At 42.6% G+C, this 24,090-nt stretch overlaps 1 protein-coding gene across 5 annotated transcripts in view; it reads right to left on the minus strand.

Moving 5' to 3' along the window:
• Positions 1–22,007, minus strand: part of NAP1L1 (nucleosome assembly protein 1 like 1) — a 30,728-nt gene extending 8,721 nt beyond the window's left edge. Inside the window, exons 1-5 of one of the 5 annotated variants that reach the window (XM_040553755.1) lie at positions 21,805–22,007; positions 8,935–8,967; positions 8,151–8,239; positions 3,639–3,741; positions 302–443 (exon numbers count right to left, since the gene is read on the minus strand). In XM_040553755.1, coding sequence (XP_040409689.1) covers positions 302–443; positions 3,639–3,741; positions 8,151–8,239; positions 8,935–8,951 — 351 coding nt within the window. In that variant the 5' untranslated portion in view covers positions 8,952–8,967; positions 21,805–22,007. Of the gene's footprint in view, positions 1–301; positions 444–3,638; positions 3,742–8,150; positions 8,240–8,934; positions 8,968–19,278; positions 19,641–20,265; positions 20,392–21,804 lie in introns of those variants that run through there. The other 4 variants (XM_040553725.1, XM_040553751.1, XM_040553747.1 and 1 more) reach the window with 4 other exon arrangements.
• Positions 22,008–24,090: the final 2,083 nt, after the last annotated feature.

Genomic DNA, 24,090 nt, shown 5'->3' on the forward strand with positions numbered 1-24,090 from the left:
CAAATAAATTTCACTAAAATAAGCACAAGAATTCCAGAAAGGCTACTACATCACCTAACATCTGTTACATTAACAGGATGAGACCTAATATACCAAAGTAATTCTGTTAATCATGGAACAGACTGAGCCTTTCTCCCCCTTAACCTTAGTGATGTTCACATGAATGGTAAAATAGTGTCAGCTCAAATGAATGGGCACATATAAGACCAAAATAATTCAGAACATGGATAAGCTTTCAGTTTATGTTCCCTTGTGTTTTAGCTAAAGCTTTTAAGTACAAATCAGATTAGCATTAAAATACCTTGTCAAATAAGGGCTGATAGAGAGCAGCATATTTTCTTTCCAGCTCGTGAACTTCCTCGTAGAACTTTGCTTCTATCTGTGCACACTGAACTTGAAGATTCTTGAGAGCATTCACACGTCTTTTAACAACCTTAGGCAAGCTGAAAAATTCAGTGACAGAGCTGTTACGAACACTGCATTCTAAGCACATGTTGACCCCTCCTTAAGCAGCCCCCTTAATAACCAACTTGCATCAAAACAGATTTCACACTATTTTAAACCTTAAGAAGCTGAACAAATCAAACCTATGACCCGTTGTACCATGCAGACTGAAACTGTTATCACAATCTCTTAAAAACAGGCTTAGCCTGAAAGAGAACCAAAGAATTTCAAATACCTGGGGGAATCATGAGATAGACTTGTATAAAACTTCACGTTAAGCTTTACATTATCATTGAGCAGCACAGCAAATTTCTAAGATTGAGCATAATTAAGAACCACTAATTTGTTTGGTTTTATGAAAGTCCAAGACAGTTGAGTTATTACTTCACTAAGGAAGTCAATCTTCAACATTTATATTTTTGTTTCATCTGGGAAAGAAGCTAGGACTACTGTCTTCATATACCCCTTTACTCCCAAAATAAGCCAGAACTGTTTTTCTAAGTGAGCCACTATATTATACACATGTAACAGGAAAGCAATTAATGTAGTCTTCATTGTAAAGAGTTGTCAGCTACAACTCTTAACAGTAGTTTCACTTGTAGTAAATTACACTAAGATACTGTTAGGACAAATTTACCTACGTGAAGGCTATTAGTGACATTCATGGGGTAGATTGCTGACAGCCCCCAGCATATGGCTACAGAAGATTACCACATTAATTTTCTGTAGTTAAGCAGTTGGTCACGTTATTTAGAACAATGTAGTTAACAGCTGCTTTTTAATTGTTAGTACCAGAGTCAGGTTAGAGTAAGTAACCAGAATATGTTAACTGAGCTAAACAGTGAAAGTTCATATTAATTACTAATGCTATCTGGCCTCTAATTAGGTAGGATATGCATATGTTCTAAGAGAACCTTGTTCACTTTAAAATGTGAAATGCATCTTCCTAATGACTATACTCAACATGAATATCCTATTTCTGTTTACTAAGACAACATGCAGATAACCAATAAATCAAGATTTCCCTTAACCTCCTGACTTGAGCAGAAGTACATCCTGCTACACACACTACCACAAAAAAACTTAGTCATACATGTTCAAAAAGGGTTGATAACTTTCTTGTTACTATCACATTTTTCTAGAATGTAGTCAGCTTCGCCGTTTGTTGCATCTTTCACTTCAAGAACACCAGAATGATGTAAAAGCAACTTAGTAGCAAGCTCAGTTCAGGAAAAAAGTGTTAAGGAAGAAAATAATTAACTATAGATAAGTCATGCAATAATCACCCACCTAATGCCACATGCATATATTTAGACTAAGTACTGGTCTTCAAAATTTCATATTAAAATAGCAAAATTTCTAAAAGGTAGTGCTATAACATGCAACATACCAATTCCAGTACATCGGAACAAATATTTTAATTCCTTTATTAGAGAGTCTAGAATCTTTTGCACGCACCAGAAAGCTGTATTTTCATACAGTCCATGCCAACTAGACCAAGTTTTACAATTTGTACATCCACTACGTTTATAACATCCATAAATTCTAGAAAAACTAGATTCATGAAAAAGGGACAGCTAATACAAAAACAGAAAATGGAGAAGCAGACCAAGAAATCTGAACCAGACTACACAAGTACAATAATGGCAAGTAAAACTTGTTGCTTTGAGGCCCTGAACAACCTGATCTAGCATGTGGTGTCCCTGCCTATGGCAGACAGTTGGAACTAGATGATCTGTGGTCCCTTCCAACCCGAGCCATTCGATGATTCTATGAACACAAGCAACTAACAAATGTTACAATCACACAAAAATGCAATGTCTAAATAGCAGGAGAGGGAAAACCTGCTCTAGAGAAGTAAGTTTCTTTAAAATTATTGTAGCCAGGCACAGGTGAAGTAGTTATTGGACAACTGCTAAAAATTAGCAGATTCTAAGCCTGAGCAGATAGATGTTTTCCTGGAACACGTTTAGTTTTCCCACCAGCTTATGCATTTAGTTCCTTTACAGCCCACGTAACAGGCTTTTAGGATCCCAGATTCCTGCTGACTTCTGTGCCTCCTCAGTGTCTAGACTCCATATATAAACAAACTTTGAAAATATTTAGGAAGACATTTAAGATGCACCTGTAAAGCACGGTTAAATCAGCATGCATATGTTGAGAAAGTGCAGAGTAAAGTTGCACACATTTTACGGCTATTTTTATACTGTAAATAACTAAGCATTTGGTACAACGGCAAAGCTAGGATGCTTTAAGAGAATGCCCTACTGTACTTGGAATAGATGAAGTAGTACAGTATCTTAGAGAACAGCTGACTAGAAGAACGCCATGTAAAATACATCAACCTAAGAAGTGAGCACAAGTCATAAGATCAAGGACCTGAAAGAGTAGAAGTTAACTAGCATCTGTTGAAAAAAACAAGAAAAATAATTGGATATAGAAAGCCTGTAGTGTAGAGCATCCAGAAAGGACCTGTGTGTCCCCTTTGACTCCATGCTCTTCTGGGGCCTGCATTTATTAGGGTATTGCTGTTAGTTAAGTGTGCTTCTGTTCTATGTTACTATTTCCAACAGAGGAATGTGGTGGAGTAGGAGTAGCAGCAGCAAAGCCTGTTATTCAGCAGCCATCCCAGTTAACATCAATAGCTCTGCAGGACGCTATCACAGTAAGATAGTTGTGCTTTACAACTCACATGAATATGGTGAAAAGTTCACACACATTATAAAAAACTGAAAAGATCTACCTGTTAAGGCATGAGTAAAGAAAATTTTAGCAAGCAAGAGAGATTGTTTCAAGGTTGGTTATAACAAGTCCACATCAAGTATTGATACTACATCCCTAATTTTATTAGCTTTCTGGTTACACTGTAACCATAAGATGACCATATATTTGTCCATGTTTCAGATTAAGGCAAACCTACAAAAGACATTCCAAAGAGCAGGAAAATACCTGTAAGTGTGCCATTTCACAACTGCAGGGGACTGTTAAAAATATTTAGTGGCTGATACTTTTTTTTTTCTTCAAAAAGGCTCAAATTAAAAGGCTTCAAATCTGAAATGCACTACAGACTGACTATATTAGTTTCCTGCTATCTAGGCAGAACAACGGTTTATGATTATTAATCCTACAGTGTTCAGAAAGCAAGAGCACCATTTATACCACTCTGTCATACTGAATTAGAACAAATATTTTACCTTTCTATATATCCTGTAGATGTTCCTACCAGACCATCAAGCCTTTCCTGAAGAGCTGCAAGAATCTGAGGATTTTGCATCATCTGCACAGTCAACTGCCGAGCTAAATTAAAAAAGAAAAAACTGTAAATGCAAAGTACATCTTCTGGATTCATCTTGGATTACTATAAAAAAAGCAGTAAGTTTGTTATATACACTTGAGAGAAGAAATACAAGCAGAAAAGTATTCCAAACATCTCCATTTGAGAAGCATGGATCAAATTCATCCTATCCTGATCAAAAACCTGGATTAAAATTGCCACTGTTCAGCAAACTGAGCTTCTGCTAAAAGGTCAGGATTTATATAACACTCCTAAAAGCATCAGTTTTGCTTCTACTTGATTGCTTCTACCTCAAACTCATTAGGTAAATGCAAGGTAGTAGAATTCGTGCCGTTAATTTAAGAAGTCAAAACTGGAGTTGGGATTTCCATTCCATTTTAGATGAAACAAGAAACAAGACTTCTTCAGACTTGGATTTGGAACTGTTTTACAGATCTATGCTTACGTATTTTTTCTTGCAAAATAAATTATTCATTAGAACATTTTTTAAAGGAATAGTGTATTAATCCAATCAACTCAGTCTGACATGTTATTGATTACAGAATATCAGTGCTAAGTACTTGATTTCTATTAGTAACCTCTTTAGAAATCATTTTGCCCAAATGGGAAATCTGTTTCAAAGTATATGGTAAAAGTACTTTTTAGAAAACACACAAATTGCTATCTTAAGTGTTCTTATTACCGGTATCAACAGCGACCCTTTTACTTCAGCTCAAAGTCTGTGCCTAAACAACCTGCAGAAATAAGTTCATTTTAATAAGAATTTATTGTCACAGAATCACACAGAATTGAAGGGATTGGAAGGGACCTTGAAAGATCGGGTCCAAACCCCCTGCCAAAGCAGGTTCCTTAGAGCAGGCTGCCCAGGTAGGCGTCCAGATGGGCCTTGAATATCTCCAGAGAAGGAGACTCCACAACCTCCCTGGGCAGCCTGTTCCAGTGCTCCATCACCCTCACAGTGAAGAAGTTCTTTCGCATGTTGGTGTGGAACTTCCTGTGCTCCACCTTGTGGCCATTGCCCCTTGTCCTGTCCCCACAAACCACTGAAAAGAGGGATTTGGCCAAATCCCTCTGTCTCCTACACCTCAAGTATTTACACACATTGATGAGATCCCCTCTGTCTTTTCTCCAGGCTGAACAGACCCAGGTCTCTCAGCCTTTCCTGATAGGGAAGATGCTCCAGGCCCCGTATCATCTTTGTGGCCCTCCGCTGGACTCTTTCCAGGAGATCCCTGTCTTTTTTGTACTGGGGAGCCCAGAACTGGACACAGTACTCCAGGTGAGGCCTGACCAGGGCAGAGTAGAGGGGGAGGATCACCTCCCTTGACCTGCTGGCCACGCTCCTTTTAATGCACGCCAGGATCCCATTGGCCCTCTTGGCCACGAGGGCACACTGCCGGCTCATGGCCAACCTGTCATCCACCAGGACCCCCAGGTCCCTCTCCAGCAGGTCATCCCCCAGCCTCTACTGATACATCCGGTTGTTCCTTCCCAGGTGCAGGACTCTACACTTGCTCTTATTAAACTTCATTTGGTTTCTTCCTGCCCATCTCTCCAGCCTGTCCAGGTCTCGCTGAATGGCAGCACAGTCTCCTGGCATGTCAGCCACTCCTCCCAGCTTCGTGTCATCAGCGTACTTGCTGAGGGCAGACACTTTTCCCTCATCAAGGTCATCGACGAAGATGTTGAACAAAACCGGACCCAGCACCGACCCCCGGGGAACACCGCTAGTCACAGGTCTCCAGCCGGACTCTGCGCCGCCGATCACCACCCTCTGAGCTCGGCCAGTCAGCCAGTTCTCAACCCACCTTACTGTCCACTCCTCTATCCCACACTTTCTCAGCTTTGCTAGCAGGATGTCATGGGAGACAGTATCGAAAGCCTTGCTAAAGTCAAAGCACATGACATCCACTGCTCTCCCCCCATCTACCCAGCTGGTGATTCCATCATAGAAGGCAACGAGGTTGGTCGAGCACGACTTCCCCTTGGTGAATCCATGCTGACTACTCCTCATAACATTCTTCTCGTCCAATTGCTTGGAGATGGCATCCAGAACAAACTGTTCCAACACCTTTCCAGGGACAGAGGTGAGACTGACTGGCCTGTAATTTCCCGGATCCATCTTCTTGCCCTTCTTGAAGACCAGAGTGACATTGGCTATCCTCCAGTCTTCAGGAACCTCTCCTGTTCTCCAGGACCTTTCAAAGATGATAGACAGCGGTTCAGCGATCACCTCTGCCAACTCCCTTAGCACATGTGGATGCATCCCATCGGGACCCATGGATTTGTGTGCATTGAACCCACTCAGACACTCCTGAACCACTCTCTCGTCAACCAGGGGGGAGCCCTCCATTTCCCAGACCCTTTGTCCTCCCACCAGGGTCGAGGAGTCCCGGGGGGGGAGTCCTTGAAGCAAAGACTGAAGCAAAGAAAGCATTCAGTATCTCCACCTTCTCAGCATCTCCCATTACCAGGACACCCCTCTCGTTCAACAAGGGACCCACATTATCCCTAGTTTTCCTTTTACTGTTTACATACTTAAAAAACCCTTATTATCTTTTACCTCTTTTGCAAGCCTCATCTCTAGGTGGGCTTTAGCCTTCCTCATCACATCCCTGCAGGCCCTGACAACACTTCTATACTCCTCCCAAGAGGACAGGCCCTTTTTCCACATTTCATAGGCCTTCCTCTTCCTTTTGATCTTATCGATGAGCTCCTTGCTCATCCACACAGGTTTACAATTTTTAATCAAGCTGTTCTGCCTTCTTCCTCCATCTTCAATATTTACAGGTATGCAAACAAGTAGTATATCATAAGGCATAGAAAATATCTTCATATAGCATTCTTTTAACTGGCACTTTCAAATTAACATGGAACTTTTCAATCCTTCCTGATATATCAAGTTGGTTTTTTTTAAGTGATATTCAGTTCACCATTTCTATGCCCTTCACTAGAGTAACCACATGAATATCCTCTTCTACTTTTGTGTCCTACCAATGAAATTACATATCGAAAAATTGTATCTCAAGTGACACTGAAAAGAGAGGCCTGTTCTCCATATAGACTGTAGTATCTCCATAAAGATATATTTCAGCAGCAGATGTAGTTGCTTCTTAGAAGCACAGTATCACATTAGTCCATGCCAACCATCTTGTTAGGCTATCTTGGTTTGCTCTGACCTTACTATCCATTACTCTTTCTTTAACCTAAAAAGGTATCTAACTGTGCTATTTGAGTGTTTCCAGATATTCTTTCAAATACCAAACCTGTACACACACCATACATATGGCATGCCAGTGCCAACATTCCCTCAAACTGAAAGCCAATGACATTCTGTTTTGCAAGTCCTTGGATACATGAACCTTTTGTTTTTCAATTAGTTTTTTCCCAAAAAGCAAGAGTGCTTTACCTAAGCATTAACTGAACAGTCTTCAATATATTTAAAAATGAGCATATCCAGGTAAAAAAAATGACCAAAATGTGGAAAAAACGTGCATGGAAAAAGATACTAGAAAGCCAGCAGAAGAACTGCTTGGCAGTCTTCATTTCAGAAGACAGAAAAGTTCCCTAGTACTGAAATGTTCTTTGCTTACAGTATTCAGTTTCCCTCCAAGATGCACATATAGTGTAATTTCCCCTCTCAGATCCTCATGTATAGTTGCTGGGATTAAATACTAATACTGTTACTCATCTCTAGGTTCTTTTGGGACACCTGATTATTTAACATTTAATTATTGTAAGCATCTTCAGCTGACCTACATTATCCAAAATTTTGCAATCCACTTTTGGAAACACTTTCAATAGATATAACAAAGCCTCTAACACCACCTTGAGGAAACTTTTCTAATTTTTCATTAGCGTTACTACTTTGTTCAGAAAATCATGGAATGTGGCATTATCAGCAATCCAAGCTATTATATTACAGATTATTATCTCTCACACAAGCTATTCTCTTTTGGCTAATTGCTCTCAGATACTATCCATACCCCCAATTTTTAACATATGAGTAGCACTGCTCAGCACAGAGATGAAACCATGTCCGGGCCTTTTGTTGTTGTTGAGAGAAAGGATCAAAATAAATATATGTAACTTTTTTTTTTTAGAAAAAGACTTTATCAGCTATTAGTTTTGAAATAATTTGTTAACATCCACAATAACCTTCTCTTTTCCAATTATACAACCCTACAGTTGGCCAGGGCTACTTGCACTGGTACTGACCATGACTAAAATGAATGACAATGTACAATTAATAAAAGTCACAACCAGGGAAAAAAGTCCTTGCTTCAGAATTTAAACAGGGCAGTGTATAAGCCGTTAAGCTTTTCCACTTCCTTTTAAAAAGAAAAATCCTTTTAACATTAACAAAAAAGCACATATGCAGCTACTTTAAAAGACTTGTTTTCAACATTACCTTTGCTGTTGGCATCTTCACCAGTTTCCTCCTCTTCTACTTCTTCAACATCTTCCATATCTTGTTGATCAAGTTCAGACTGTTCTTTGCTATTAGGAATATTTAATAATAGCATAATAAGTTAACTTTTTTAAATTATAAGTGAGCTCAAAGAGTCAGAGATCACATTGGTACAAGCAAACTGATGCACTAGTTTTTAATCTATGAAAATTTGAAAGTTTTAATAGCCAAAGTCAAATTTGTCTTCATAGACTGTGTTACTTTCAGACTCAGAACAGTTTATAGAACTAGAACCGTTTCAGTTTTGAAGATAAAATTCCTTTACAGAAGGATTCCTTCAGCTCCTATTGATATCAACAAGTACAAGCCTCCGTCTGTCCTATGCATCCTCTTTGTTATGATGTATAGGCCTTGAGAACTGAGATTAGATTCACCCAAACAATACTTCAAATCCCACAAAATTACAAGCATTCAAAGTACAGAGAAAGCTACATTCAGTGAAATAATGGTAATTAGTACTAGCATTTTTTCCTCCAGAATTCCAGCCAACATGGTTAAGTTAACTGGTACCTCACCCCTGTCTTATACAGTTAAGATCCCAAACCAATTTGTCATGAGCAACTCAGGCTCTCCTCCCGCATGCAAATGCTGTAAAACTCATCTTGCCACAATGTCAAGATCACATTGTAGTAGACAGACCCTGTCCCTCATATCTGGAGGGAACAGCCATCTGAAGTACATAACAGGGCAGTTACAGTCCCAGTAACCTACAGATTTTACTTACTTGTCGATGTCTGCCATGCTCAGATTTCAAACCCTAGAGGAAAATACAAAATGCAAAAAAACAGCATTAGATTTCATTTACAAGGTCTACAGGCAAGTGCCATAACACTGAAAAGGGAACAAACCATGCCAGCTTTTAGGAATAGGATAAATACGTATTGTAGTCTAAAGTGGCATATCCCCCATGCAAATGTTTTGACCTTTCACTCCAAAGCATACAGAAATACTGGAAAATGTCATTCTGGTTTAGAGCCAATAAATCTACTAACATACACTTAAATACCAGCAAAAAATACACGTTGCATTTTGTATCATAGGATTGTGTTAATATCAAAAATTGGTAGCTAATCCTATCTAATTAAAAGTAACAAAATTATGAAAAGTAACCTGAAAGTGAAGTAACAAGGGTGCTAAAAACCCTTTTGCTAAAGTCTACTCACTTTCAGCACACAACTGCAGACGATCTTACTGCTGAATCAGATTCTTTAATACTACACATGCCTTTTTGTGGATTCATGTTTAGTCCTAACTTTACAAAACCAATCCAAGTAGTTCCTCAAAATACCCAGAGAATTGCCACATATAATTAATTTGACAACACTGTACCAAGCTATTTAACAGAGCTAATTTCCATGTCCTGAACAATCTGAATTTTAAGTACCTTAGTATCACCGTAAGCATGCTCAAGACTACAAACACTACGTGTTGAGACTATTGCACATCTTGCATGCCACGAAGCACGTATGTTCTCAAATGTATTACAAGATGAGCAACGCTTTCCACCAGCAAAACAATACTTAGAAATCTAGACTACAAAAATGTTTCTGGTAATACATTCTGGTTGCATGTAACCAGATTCAGTTCCCTCATACGTGGAAAAACTGGAGAACCAGCTATTTGTCCATCTATTTCAGAAAAATGCAGTATTTGCTAACAAACAGCAGCACTACCACAAACCAAAGATCATCCAACAATTCATTAAGAAACTGATGAGTTCCAGGAACCTTTCTGACTCATTGCAAGTTCTTTAAGTTTCAGCTGGTGTTTGCCTGTTGTGTAACTTCAGGTTCACACATGGATGCAAGCTGCCTCTAGACCAGTTCCAGTCTCCTTCACAAACCATTCTCAAAAGAATGACAGCAGAGATTGAAGACCTACAGAAACTAAGAACATGCAACAGTTACAACTCATTTACAAGTCTCCATATTTCTTGAGCAATACCACAATTAGCACTGTTTCTGGTTTGCAGAAGGTTTTATCCATGCAAAATACACACCTTCATGCAGGACCTTTGTAAGGAGGCTAGCAGCCCCTCTTGGCAAACACACTCCAGGTGCACAGCTCACCTTGCCTTCTGCCCATTTTCATACAGGTGGGACAGACACAATCACATTAACTATTATTGCTCCGTGAAGAGAGCAACATTTCCCCATCTCCATTCTCCCCGTAAAATGGCGCTTCATCTTCTATCTGGAGACAGCTCTTTCAAAGGTGCACCAGAGACATTTTCTATCTGGAGACAGCTCTTTCAAAGGTGCACCAGAGACCACAACCCAGGTTTCTCCCCAAGCCAGCAGGCTGGGTGAGACAGCAGTTGAAGCACTCTAGGTACAGGTTAGCTGAAACAGACTGACTTCTAAGTTCAACTGAGCTTTTTTTTAAATGATGCCATGAGATTAGCTATGACCAAGTCAGGCTAAAACTTTTTAACAAGTATCCATCTCATCCCCAACAGTGGCCATTAGCAGATAGCTATTTAAAAGCAATCACACAGCAAGAATTCCCCCAGAAACTCTTGTAGCTTTCAGCTACATTCAGAACAAACACACTGGCTTTAGAAGTACGGATATTTAACAAGCCCATAATAAGGACTAGTTTATGAAATAGATTTGTCTTCCCCTGAAACAATGCAGACGAGCTGATATTATTCAAGCATCAAAGCACTGAAATCCTGGGTTTTAGTTACAACAGTCAGCCTGCAGATATTAAGCCAAGTTTTTCTACGCCGATCAAGAGAGCAGCAGATGAAGTTTCACCAGCAGTTTCCACATTCTTGAATTTCTCAGCAGGTCCTTGTCTTTACAGTTCTGAATAACTGCCCCTCATCAACCACCTTCGTCCTTTCACTATTCACCCCTCTTCCCAAGGCCACGTGTGACCATGCTGAAAGCATTCACTGCAGCACAGAGCCTTGCCTGGGGAACTCCCATCTCTGCAAGGGGCAGCTATGCCTGCTCTCTGCCCCCTAGCTTTTAAGGGATCTACATGAGGACTGTACCTTCTCCAAGAGGGGCCCAGCTCACTCCAAGCCTTTGAACAACTTTCTTCAACATTTTCTCAGAGAATTCAAGTAGACCATATCAATTAGCTGGCAAGTTCAGAACCTCCCTTCAGCGTGTTCCTATCCGCTTCACCCTGTTCTTCTGTTCTCCTCGCATCAGCTTTTGTCATACCTCAGCATTTAATCTCCCCTCTGCTTTTTTACACTACTCCGTATCAGAACATTTGCAGTTGGGAGGTTTCTTCCCCAAACTGAGGAGACACTACTGTTTGTCATGGCACTGTCATCTGCCAGCTCTAGAAAGCAGCTCTTGTGTGACAGGGCTGCGAGGCACCACGCCAGCAGCACTACATTGGCAGGCAGACTAATCTGTGCAACCCACCAGCGTGGATATACAGTTGCATCACATTTAGCTTGTCATTTACTTAAATAACCATAAGCTTCTCTACAAACACAATTCTACTGGTGAAAAAACTGCAGAGGCAGACAAGTATCGAGGAAACACCTTCCCTAAGAGGAGACGGTCTTGCACAATGCTTACTACAAGGTCCCAGTCTTGTGAGCTTCAGATACAACAGCAACACTAAAATACATTATCTTCCCAAAATCGGATCTTTACATATAGTACTCCTTCCACTCAGCTTTCCAGAAGAACACCACAGCTCTCCTTCTCCACTCCTCTCATTTAGGATTGTGATCAGCAGCTGTACCTTGACACAAGAGGAAAGAGGCATTCATGGGTATCGCTGCTTGAAGCATCTTCCCTGGGAGATGCAAGGGAAGGGTTACAAGCGGTAGCAGTGTGGCCTCCACTGCTCCAACCCAGCAGGCAAACAACCTCCTCACTCAAAATTTTTATTTCCCTTTTGTTTGAGCAGCTACAGCGAGGAGCACTGAATTATGGTCAAATGCAGAGGTGCCCCAAGGCTTCGCTTACAATGAGATGTTTTGCTGCTTACCGTAAAAATACACAAAGGAAAATAAATGCTTATCTTATCTCTGCACAGCTTTAAAGACAGCACATAGGAAGTTAATGCTACAAAAAGGAAGCAAAAGAACACGAACACAAGCTACAGTATGAGCTTTCTAAAGGGTAAAGTGTTTTAAACTTTTCACAGATAGCTTAAGCTTGATCACAAGCCTGCTGCCATACAAGGAACACGTTCTCTCTCATAACTGAAAGGTTAGGAGACTTGAAAAGAAAAAAAATCACGAGCTTAGTCACAGTTTTGAGAGTGTACTGCAGAATTACAAAAAATTATCAGATCTCCCTCAAAAATTTTAATCTTACCAAAACAGTATCAAAAATGCGTTCTTTGTCATCATGCTTAAAAAAGAAGGTTAGAAGTGAAGTGTCATTTAAGAAGAGCAGCCCTACACATGCAGAAGCTAATAACAACACTGCCATGCACTTGTCCACAAGTTGTCCATCAGTAACCCCTGAAAATTACGAGCTATTCCTTCACAAAGCAGTTACGCCGAGGTGGAGCCCAGTTTTTAGACACAAGCTGTACCCGTTCAGTCCTTGCCCCTTCCCAGCCCCCCGTGCCCACGCCGAAGCCTGTCGCTGTGCCCAGCAGCCCCAGCCACATGCCCTTGGCAAGCAGCCTTCCCTTGCGGAAGGTCAGCCCAAGCACCCCGGGGGAGCGTGCTGCTCTCACCGTACCCTGCCACCCGCCCGGCCCCAGGAGGACAGGTCACAGCGAGGTGACCTTGCAGCCAGCTGCCAAGGCAAGGCCTTCCCCAGCCCCAGTGCCTCCAACCTGACGGCCTTGGCCTGGCAGTCCGCCGGCGATCTCAGCTGCTCAGCACCTCTGTGGGTGCCCATCCTGCCCCTTCCAGGAAACACTTTCCCTCTGGAGGAATTATTCACACAATTAGCTTGCTATAGCAAGTAGGAGAAATTTCTCAAGTCGTTCGAGGGACACAAACAAGCCTTTTGAGAATACTGAAGCCAAGCCTCGGGTCTTTAAAAGCAATCTACCTTCTACCCAAGCTAATTCCCTCAATAGCCAGTAACTCAGTGTACGGCAAGTCAGTCAGCTCTCCCACAGAACAGCAATCTCAGCCTCCTTCCATTGCTGGCAAACCTTGGGCAACTGAAAGTAAGACATTAACAGAAAATGGCTAAAACTAGCAAGCCCTATGTGCAATTAGGAAGCTGCAACAGAAAATAAACTGAGCAGCCTAAGTCAGATGTCAGCAACAAGAAGAAGCCCAGCTGAAGAACAGCTAGTCGCATTTAAAAAAATCAGGATTAAGTCCTGTCAACTGCTATTTGCAATGCATGCAGAAACCAAAGGTGCCAGACAAATTACATCATACCAGCCAAGTTGGCCTCGCTGCAGACTGGGAAACGCGAGTGGAATACATTCACTGGCAGCTCCCTCAGAGCCGTGCTCCTGCCCGGCGTTCCAGGGGGACAATTTGCAACACTTTGCTTTACATAAAGCAGCACCAACCACCCCCCGCCCAAAAAAATGAAGGAAGTAGCACAGAGATCCACCACCAGGCTCCTGGACTGCAGATGTTTGTAATAATTGTTGTAGGTAGTTTGCTTAAACCACCAAGAGAGGTCTGTAACTTCAAAGAGCTGCGATGCTCGGTGCTGTTTCATTTCCAGCGATGTCGGAGCTGGCTGAGCAGTTTAAAGGCACGCACTACATGGCACGGTTACAGAGCAGGATTTTTGGTACCAAGATGTAAGAAAACACATCAATCATTTCACAAGTGTTAAACGGTACCAACTACCACATGGGAAAACTGTTACACAGGAAGGGATCACATGGTTTAGCAGCAGCTGGAAGAGCATTTAGCTTCTCTTCAAAAAGGAGCAATTGAATAATGTATCGGGTTTAAAACAAGTGCTGTTTCATAAGGGAATCTAGCAAAAAAACAAGTATTTTCTTTTCCCTTCCGCAATCACATTCATGAAACATGCTATTAGCATGGAAAGTGATCATGAAGAGGCTGTTGTGCATCCCATTAACATGGGATATAAATGTTACAAACAGATTATATTCATAATATGGAAAGATGTCATCCTAGGAAAGCTGAAGGTCAAAAAACAAATCAGTCTCAACTAAATGAGATGGGCAGTCCTACACTAGAACACCAAGGCATCGTTTCTATTTGATGAAAGACATTATTAGCCACTGAGCTCTCCAGGGACTACTTGCTTTTGTCAGTGCCTCGAAGTCCTCCCGTTAACAAAAGATGTCTGATTGTTAATGTAGGAGAGCAAAAACTAACAAATAAAATGCCTCAAATCTGGAGTAGCTAATTAAGACCGTCTGCCCAAATGCAAGCTTAGAAAAACAAGAGCAGGAGCTAGCACGCAAGAAAGCAGCAGTGTAAGGGTAAAGGCTGTCAAGGCCTGACAGCGTCGGTGCAGGTGAGGAATCTAGGTCCCCTCAGTACAGAAACAAGAAGGTGCCACTGGACCCTTGCTCGGTAACTCAAACCAAACCCAGCTGTTCTGCTGCAATTCACCGTGCAACCACCAGCTCATGCACTACATCCAACAGACTCGCGCAGTCAACAGCCAGAAACAGTAACCGGCACAGGGATATACGGGGATTTTTTAGCAGAGGCTTGAGTAAGATCTTCTGGACCAGGCAGAGATTTATAGGATAAGCAGCTCAAATGAGCAGCTGTGTTTCTCAAAACACACTGAGAACTTTTAACATGTCACTGCTAAGTTGGCTAAGATAGAAGCATTCAAGCCACCGCAAGGGAGATGCATGTCTTAGCAGATGGAAGAAACAAGTTCCTCTGCTGACCATACAGCTTCCCAGCCAGCTAAAGCCAATGTAACTGGCAAATACTGCTGGAAAAGCTGGTTCTTCCTCAGCTATGTGTACCCCTTTCATCTGCAATGTTTGAATAAGTGCAAGGTTAAAAGAAGTGCCAGGTATTTCTTCTGTGCAGGGTTAGATGTGCGGCTGCATGAGTAACAGCAGGGTCAAGAGAAGGAGGACACCACAGGGGAGGATACCTCTCAGAATAGCCCTGGAATGGGGTTAGGCAAGTTCGGAGTTACCTGAAAACAAACCCTACATCTTGCCTTCTGATAACACGACAAGATTGGGAACTCAGTACTGGGGAATTACTGGGGAATAAAACTCCAGATCGTGTTACTGCTGAACCAAGCAATACAACAGTTCGCTGAATCTGTCTGCTCTCTCCCCTTCAAGTTGTCATCGTTGCTCCTGCTAACTGCTCAGGTAGGAGCACCACTGCAGCCCTGTGCCATGCAGCTATTTCGCTCGTGCTGCAAGCCTCTGCACGATACCTGTTACAGCATGCAAGCACAAGTTTTCCACCTTGGAGGTACTCTAAGGTTGCATGGAAACTTCACACGATGGGAAAAAAAACTTCAAAATAAAGCAGCGATAACAACTAATTTAACTCGTTACTGGTAATTGCAGGGCTTGCTTTCATTTGTGTGGAAGCGCTTTTTAGAGCTTTCACCTTGACTAATCTTTAAAGCAGGAAATGAAGAGTCAGTTGACAAGTAGTGAAATCCTCTATTTTTGTACTGTTTGTTTTTATTTTTAACTTTAGGTACCACCTGTTTACCTTTGCAGAAAGGAGTCACCATAAGGAGAAGGAAATGGACTATAGAATTGCAATTTAAATTCAGGACTGAATTATATCTGCATGTTTGGCTCTGCTACTGATCTGATCATGTTCTAAAAATAGGGTAATTAGCACACAGCATGGCCTTTGTTCTGGATGCCAAGATTCTGTAGCAGAAGACATACCAATTTCTATTTGGGACAATCTTTCATCATTAGAAAAGTAATCCAGAAGTTTAAATTCATATCTGAAAAACCTTACCGAGGATGTTGGGTTTTTAAACAAACTGACCAGCAGGGCTTGTTGCAGTTTCTCCTTTCCATCGCTGATAAGGGGAAAAGAACACCCATCCTGCAGGGCCGAAATCAGAATCTTCATATACAGAAAGATGTTTACAACCTCCGAAGAGTATTCCTCTGTACAGTTTATGATGCACATAACATACAACAAATTGGTTTGTTGACCATGCTGAAGGAGTAACACAAAACCAGTGTTTTAACAAAGCACTTCAGGTATCAGGCTGCATTTTAACCTTGAGCAATATCAAGCTGTGCACACCAAAACATCAGCTGAAGAGGCAGTTGACTGCTGAGACTGCCACAGAATCAAACCCAACCACCTTGACAGTTACACTATCTGCAACACTCACCCACCACAGCATTAAGGTTTTTATCCAATGTCATTTAGAAAACATTTTTACAGCCTTATCTGAAAAGTTAAAAAAAACAGTGAATTTGTTTATTTACAGTTTCTGATGGTTGTTTTTTGCTGGAACATCTGATGAATGCAGTATAGGAAACTCATCTGCTCCCTGAGAAGCCACTGAAATTCAAGAAGTATATTTAGCACCTTGTTAGCTTCAGTTCTACATTTTTCTATGGAAATTAAGCTCTTGCTGCACTGCAAACTCTCAGGTGTCCAGCTTTCAACAAGGTAGCATTCACTGAAGACAAGGATCTACCTTGGATACAGTTTAGTGGCTCCTGGGGGTGAGATGTTGCAGCTGGCAGTGGGACCCAACAGAAGTATGCAGGTGGTTATGGCTGCAGGGAGGCACTTGCCAAACAGCTACAGATGCAGAATTTAACAAGTGTCTGTAAACAGACAGTACACCTGTAGAAAGCCAAGGAATTTGAGGCTTACTTACAAAATTACCTTTTTCTTCCGACTTTCACTCAGTTGTGCTTTTGGCACCAGCAGAAGCACCTGATAAATTCCTAACAGCAAAGAAGGTGATACCAGAGTTAAGAGGGCAAGCCGTGCAGATCTCACCAGTTTGGTCTGCCTAAAAAAAGATGATACGACCTAGGCAAAGTAAATAGTACCGATATCTAAAGTAACACACATTAGAAGCAATTCAAATGACTTTAGAATCCAAAATGCTGAGAAATTGCTCTGTAAAGACGTGTCATTGCACTGAGCCCACTGAAGACTTCTATTCAACATGAAAAGCAGATGCATGGTGACTGAACCCCCAAAGCAAGGCACGGTGAGGACAGGCTTTCAGCAGTGTATCCCCAGTAAACAGCTGGTATTCCCTGCAGAACTCTGTGGCAGAGACGAAGCAGATGAGCTCAGGGCCCAGCTCCACCAGCACCTGAACACAACCTGAGATGAGCAGAACTTCAGAAGCGAACCATGAGAAGTGGCACAAGTGAGTGAAGGCATCAGGAAGTTCAAAAGCACAGACTGAAAGCTGTTTGGGATGTAAACAGTATCACAGGCAGGGGGGTGGTTTGTTTTTCCCTCCACCCCCACCCCAAAACCTAACCTCTCAATGCTTAAACCAGCTTTCCAAACTAGAGCTGGCAAAGGAAGCTTTCCCTCAAGGACGAGTCGTCCCACAAGAAATGTGGGAGAACTGCCTCTACTTTGGAACTTTTGGTATTTACCAACATCAAGAACAAAGCAGTGGGCTGCACTGATCTTACCACAGGTAGTCAGAAACAACAACAAGTCTTTGTGATTCCTGCCTGGGTCTTAGCTCCGCGCCAGACTTCCAGTACCTGCTCAGTACAAATTTCCAGCACTTAAAAATGAGACTAATGCTAGCATCTGACTGTTTAAGTGAAAGATGTTAAGTCAGCAGCTGAATGCTTCGTAGCTACAGCTACAAATTGAAGTTTTCGTATCTAGAAAGTTTGGTTTACATTTTGATCATGAAAAGCTACTAAGGAAAGCTGGCCATATTTCATCTGAGAGTCAAAGACCAGGTGAAACAGCAGATGTGCAACTGCCTATTTGTCACTGCAAGTTAATCTGGAACATCACCATTCTAAGTTATTTCTGTGTATAGGCACATTAAGCCCCCTAAATGCATCCTGTATTTCCCCAATACTATGATCTAAACAGTTCTTCATCTTTTCCTCTAGGCAAGATCACCATCCTAGCCTCTGACAGCAGTTAAGGCACAGATTACAAATAGCCAATATGAAAATTATTTTAAAAGTTTAAGCTTTAGGGAGAAGAAATTGCTTTAAGTTGCTCAAACTATTCATATCTTAACATGAATAAAAATGAACAGAAATAAAACTACATATAACTTTTCAAATGCAAGTTAGCAAAGGTTTGAGGGTATTTTTTTCAGTTGAATGGAGCTAAAATTTTAGCCTGCAACATCTGCAATCTTTCGCTAAATTCATAAAGCCATACTGATAATTAAATTTTCCCTTTGCATTAGTTTTGTTGAGTTTAGGAAGTTCTCAAAAATAATTACGCATTGTTTTTACAATAGCTTGATTTTTCAGAAGGTCAAACAAATCCCCCAAACAACTTTTGTTGACACCTTCCAGGCACATCTGGCTTTCTAGACAAGTCCACAAGACACAAGAACTACTCTCCACTTTAACAAAGTTAGGTGATGAGGAACTGCACTAACCTCTGAGCAGAGCGAGGATCAGACAGATTAAATTAACTTTATTATAATCACTTTTGCACTCAAAGTAATTTACCAATGAAAACTGACCCATAAACATTAGGCTAATCATCACACAACCAATCCTCAGATTAAACACCACCTGTACAGGACCGCCCTGCCGTGTTATTTACTAACCAGTTTCCTAATGGGAAGTTGGGTGGAAGGCAGCCACCCAGCCAGCAGCTCTCAGGAGACCCCACAGTTGTAGTAAAACGCAACTGGCACCAAGGAGCCTTGTTTCTGTCTGCAAAGTAGTATCTTCTCTACAAGTGCCTGCTGGTACCAGACAAATACAAAAGTGATAACAATTCATGGAAGGAAAGAAAAGACAAGGTTGAAGTTCCAAGGAGTGTATATGGAAATGCAGGTAAACAAACTTGTGCTTAAAAAACACTACATCTCCATTTTCTGCAATCTGTCCAAATTTCCCGAAGAAAGAAGAACCAGACCTCTGACAGTCAGTCTGAGATGCACAATGGTTGCAGCTGTGTCAGAAGAGTCAAGATGAATGGGGTTACAGCCATACTAGCAGAAACAAACAAATGCAATACACACGGTTATTATACCTGTTGGCCTACTGGAACAAATGGGCTTTCACCAAGTGTTTTCATCAAGAATTCAAATAGATGCTTGTCTCGCTTCCCCTGAGATTTTTCACTACTGAAATTCAAATCCTCAAGCCATTTCACTCCCCTGAAGGGATACGATCTCTGCCACACTGAATTAAGTTCTCCTTGTTACAACTGCTTCAACTTTTGGGAGCTAAGCGGTTGAACAGATTTACACCAACACAACTGACAGTAGGGTAAGCCAAAGTTTAGCTGAAGATCTGCAGTTCTGTCATTCCATTAAGGAAAATGGTGTCAGCCTGGAAGATTCCAGTCTCAGTGCTGTAAAAAGTCTTTAAAGGCTTCATAAAATACACACCTACAACGCCTTGCTTTCGGTTTCACTTGTGCATAACTAGTAGAGCACGTGTGCAAGAAGCTGAGAAAAAGCACAGCATCCATTTCAGGTTGCTTGGTAAGGTGATCACCATAACAGCTCCCATCTGCTCCCAGGAGCACTCTCTGAGCAAGGCACAGGTTAGACGCGCACCACTACAGCAAATCCATCGCTTTGGGCACTTCCTTTAATGCTGGGCTGACTGCATAGACGCAGCACTTCACTGTCCTATAAATGTTAGGAGAGGAACAGGGGCTCTAAAAGGCACCAGATCTACCGCCTGTGGATAAGACCCTCGTTCTGCAAATGCACAAATAAACAAACAAATCACCAGAAAACAGAACACATAATATACAAGACCTGTCACAAAATGCAGGAAGGGACATGGCTAGCATGGACCTCTTGCACAGCAGTACGCAGACCACGCAAACAGAAATTCCAGTGTCAGCAGCCTGCTCTAAGCGCTTGTACTGGATGTTCCAGGTACCTAAAGCCCCAGTAGCCTAAACCTTTGTCTGGTACAGAGGCACCTACAGCACCCATATTTCAAAGCATATAAACCTCAAATTTTATCTTGCCCTAAAAGCCAGGAGAGTTAGAAGACTTACAAGGGACTATCAGCTAACAGCTATCCAGCTCGTTCAGAATCAGTCACAGTATTCTTCTCATCCTTTAAGACACTAACAAGCTACTAACAAGCTACTAACAAGCTACTAACAAGCTACTAACAAGCTACTAACAAGCTACTAACAAGCTACTAACAAGCTACTAACAAGCTACTAACAAGCTACTAACAAGCTACTAACAAGCTACTAACAAGCTACTAACAAGCTACTAACAAGCTACTAACAAGCTACTAACAAGCTACTAACAAGCTACTAACAAGCTACTAACAAGCTACTAACAAGCTACTAACAAGCTACTAACAAGCTACTAACAAGCTACTAACAAGCTACTAACAAGCTACTAACAAGCTACTAACAAGCTACTAACAAGCTACTAACAAGCTACTAACAAGCTACTAACAAGCTACTAACAAGCTACTAACAAGCTACTAACAAGCTACTAACAAGCTACTAACAGCTACTAACAAGCTACTAACAAGCTACTAACAAGCTACTAACAAGCTACTAACAAGCTACTAACAAGCTACTAACAAGCTACTAACAAGCTACTAACAAGCTACTAACAAGCTACTAACAAGCTACTAACAAGCTACTAACAAGCTACTAACAAGCTACTAACAAGCTACTAACAAGCTACTAACAAGCTACTAACAAGCTACTAACAAGCTACTAACAAGCTACTAACAAGCTACTAACAAGCTACTAACAAGCTACTAACAAGCTACTAACAAGCTACTAACAAGCTACTAACAAGCTACTAACAAGCTACTAACAAGCTACTAACAAGCTACTAACAAGCTACTAACAAGCTACTAACAAGCTACTAACAAGCTACTAACAAGCTACTAACAAGCTACTAACAAGCTACTAACAAGCTACTAACAAGCTACTAACAAGCTACTAACAAGCTACTAACAAGCTACTAACAAGCTACTAACAAGCTACTAACAAGCTACTAACAAGCTACTAACAAGCTACTAACAAGCTACTAACAAGCTACTAACAAGCTACTAACAAGCTACTAACAAGCTACTAACAAGCTACTAACAAGCTACTAACAAGCTACTAACAAGCTACTAACAAGCTACTAACAAGCTACTAACAAGCTACTAACAAGCTACTAACAAGCTACTAACAAGCTACTAACAAGCTACTAACAAGCTACTAACAAGCTAGGCGTGGGGGCAGCACCGCACCACGCCGGGGCCGAGCGGCGTTAGCCCGCCGCGTTCCCCCCGCGCCGCCTGACGGGGCCGCGGAGCCCCGGGGAGGGAGCGGGGCGGCTCCGAGCGCCCCGTGCCGGGGCCGGGCGGGCCGGCGGCGCGCTGCCTGAGGCGGCTCCCGGCTCTGGCGCGGCCCCGGCCCCCCGGCGGCGGCGGCCACCGCGGCGCGGAGGCAGGCCCGCAGCGCCAGGCCGGGCGGCGGCCCCCGCCGCCATGCGCGGCCCCCCCCCGCGTCCTGCCGTCCTCCTCTTCCTCCTCTCCTCCTCGTCCTCATGGTGCCCTCCCCCCCGCCCGGTACCTGCGCGGGCCGGGCCGGGCCGTGCCGTGCGGGCGGGGAGCGGCAGCAGCGGCGGCAGCAGCGGCGGCAGCAGCGAGGCGGCGGCGCGCGGAGGCGGCTGGCGGGGAAAGGGCCCGCGCTCCCGCCGCTCGCGCTCATATACACCGCACGTCACCACGTAACGGGCAGCGGCACCTCCCCCTCCCGCCGCGCGCCGCCGTCTCCTGGCAACGCGCGCGCGCGCCCTCCCCCTCCTTCCCCTCCCCCCGCCCCCCCCTCCCCCCCAGGCGTTGGTGCTGGCGGTTGGCGCCCGCCCCGCGCTGAGGGGAGGCCCCAACGTGGCCGCCCCGCAAAGCCCTGACCGGGCTGAGAGGGCCGAGCTGCGGGCGTCGGGTCAGGCCTCCCCGCTGTGGTCGGGCAGAGGCAGCAGGAGCCCCAGCCCCCTGGTCGTAGCTTGCCTCCCAGAGACCTCCCGAGTCTGTTTTCCTGCGGTGCCCCTTCACCCGACTGACCCCCCTCTGGGGTTTCTCCCCCATGTGTGTAGTAACAGCATCTCCTAACGTGCTTGCAGAAAACATCCACAATCTGCACTAAACTTATGGAAACTTCACAGAATCACAGAGTCATTTAGGTTGGAAAAGACCTTTAACATTGTCTTTGAGACTTTCACCTCCTCTTGGCTGGAATGAGCCAATGATTTCCAACGTTATTACGGGCAAATAGGATGGCCAGACACACAGTGTGATGGCATAAGAGCTGTTTGCTAAACGTATATCACCAGATATTCTAACGTTTATTCTCTACATTTTACTTAATTCTCACATCTATTTGTCTAGTTTGCAGTGCAAACATAGCTTTCTAAATAATGGAGATGGCAACAGAAAGAGCGATGGATCTGCCTAATATCCACAATGCAAGCCACAAAACAAGCAAAAGATAAGGGGTCCTATTCCTCACTGTACAGTGTCACATTAGTGGTTTTTTTAAGTACATTCCAGTGAAATCTCAGTCCCCAAAAGCAGATGTCTCTGTGGTAAAATAAATAAATAAATAAATAAAAATCCCATCTGCAAGACCAAGAGGACTTACGCAGAGAAGTTAGGGATACTCTATTCCCCAGCATGTTGAGTTTGGGGAGGTGGGACTTCTTACAACATGCAATTTACAATAGCTAGAAGCTGAAAAAAAAAATTTAAAAAAAGGATCCAAGCAAAAGGTTGCACAGCACAGTCTGTGTGACAATTAGGGAGAAATGTAATGATGTAATGTGATTATTCTAACATAAAACTACCTGTAGCCCCTCATAGCCCTCAGATTTTAAGAATATACTAGTTGATAATTTTTTGTTCCTTTTTTTTTTTTTTTTTTTTCCTGGTGTGTCCTATGTTTGGTAACATAAAGAAATACACAGAAGGCATTTCATAAAAGTGAACAATTGTTCAGTATTTATTGCAACACCGATTACATTTCATGCAGATGTTCCCTTTGTGCAATCAGGAGTGGCAGCCACCTGTAAACAAATGACACAGGAAGGGTTAGATTCACAAGAAGAAGGCTGGCCTCGTCTTTCTGCAGCCTGCCACCTCGAGACATGCTGAGGTGAGACCCAGCTGCCCCTTCAGAGGACCGATGCACATAAGAAATAAGATGTGCAGAAGCCAGAAGTATTAAACTAGACAACAGCAGGCACCAAGGAGTGGGGACAGATCTAATCTCTCAAAAGTGATTCAAACTTACCTCTAGGCTGGAGGGAAACTCCTTTTCATCCAAAACTCACAGCTGAGTATTGTCTCAGTACTGGACTGGAAGCCAAACAGATATTTTTGGGGTGTTAATGGGAATCAAATCACCTGAGAATGCATTAGATTTTGCATTTGAGAATGCATTAGATTAGATTTTAGGTGCAGATTTTCCTCACGAACTTGTATTATTTTTCAAAATATTACATCTTGAAACTTTTTTCAACCTTTAAAACATGTCTGTATGAAACACGCAGCTGCAGTTATTGAATGCACAAAGTTTTTTCCAAACTGGAAGAGCTTTGGTAAGAGACACCGGGAAAACTGTCCTATAGCACAGCAGCTAGGGCAAGCCTCCTGGGGACAGTGATTTGAGGTCAAATCACAGGTCCAAATCAGAGGAAGAAGAGTTTGAACTGTCTCCCCGAGATGTTAGTTGAGTATCCTACTCATGGAGCTGTTAAATATCAGGGAATCAGATCTCTCCCTTGAGTACACAGACCTCATCAGTTGTGCTCACTTTTGAGTCTTTCCCCCTGCAGCTGGCATTACTGCCTTGCATGTTTGC

This window comes from Cygnus olor, chromosome 1 (assembly GCF_009769625.2).
Source record: "Cygnus olor isolate bCygOlo1 chromosome 1, bCygOlo1.pri.v2, whole genome shotgun sequence".
Taxonomy (NCBI): domain Eukaryota; kingdom Metazoa; phylum Chordata; class Aves; order Anseriformes; family Anatidae; genus Cygnus; species Cygnus olor.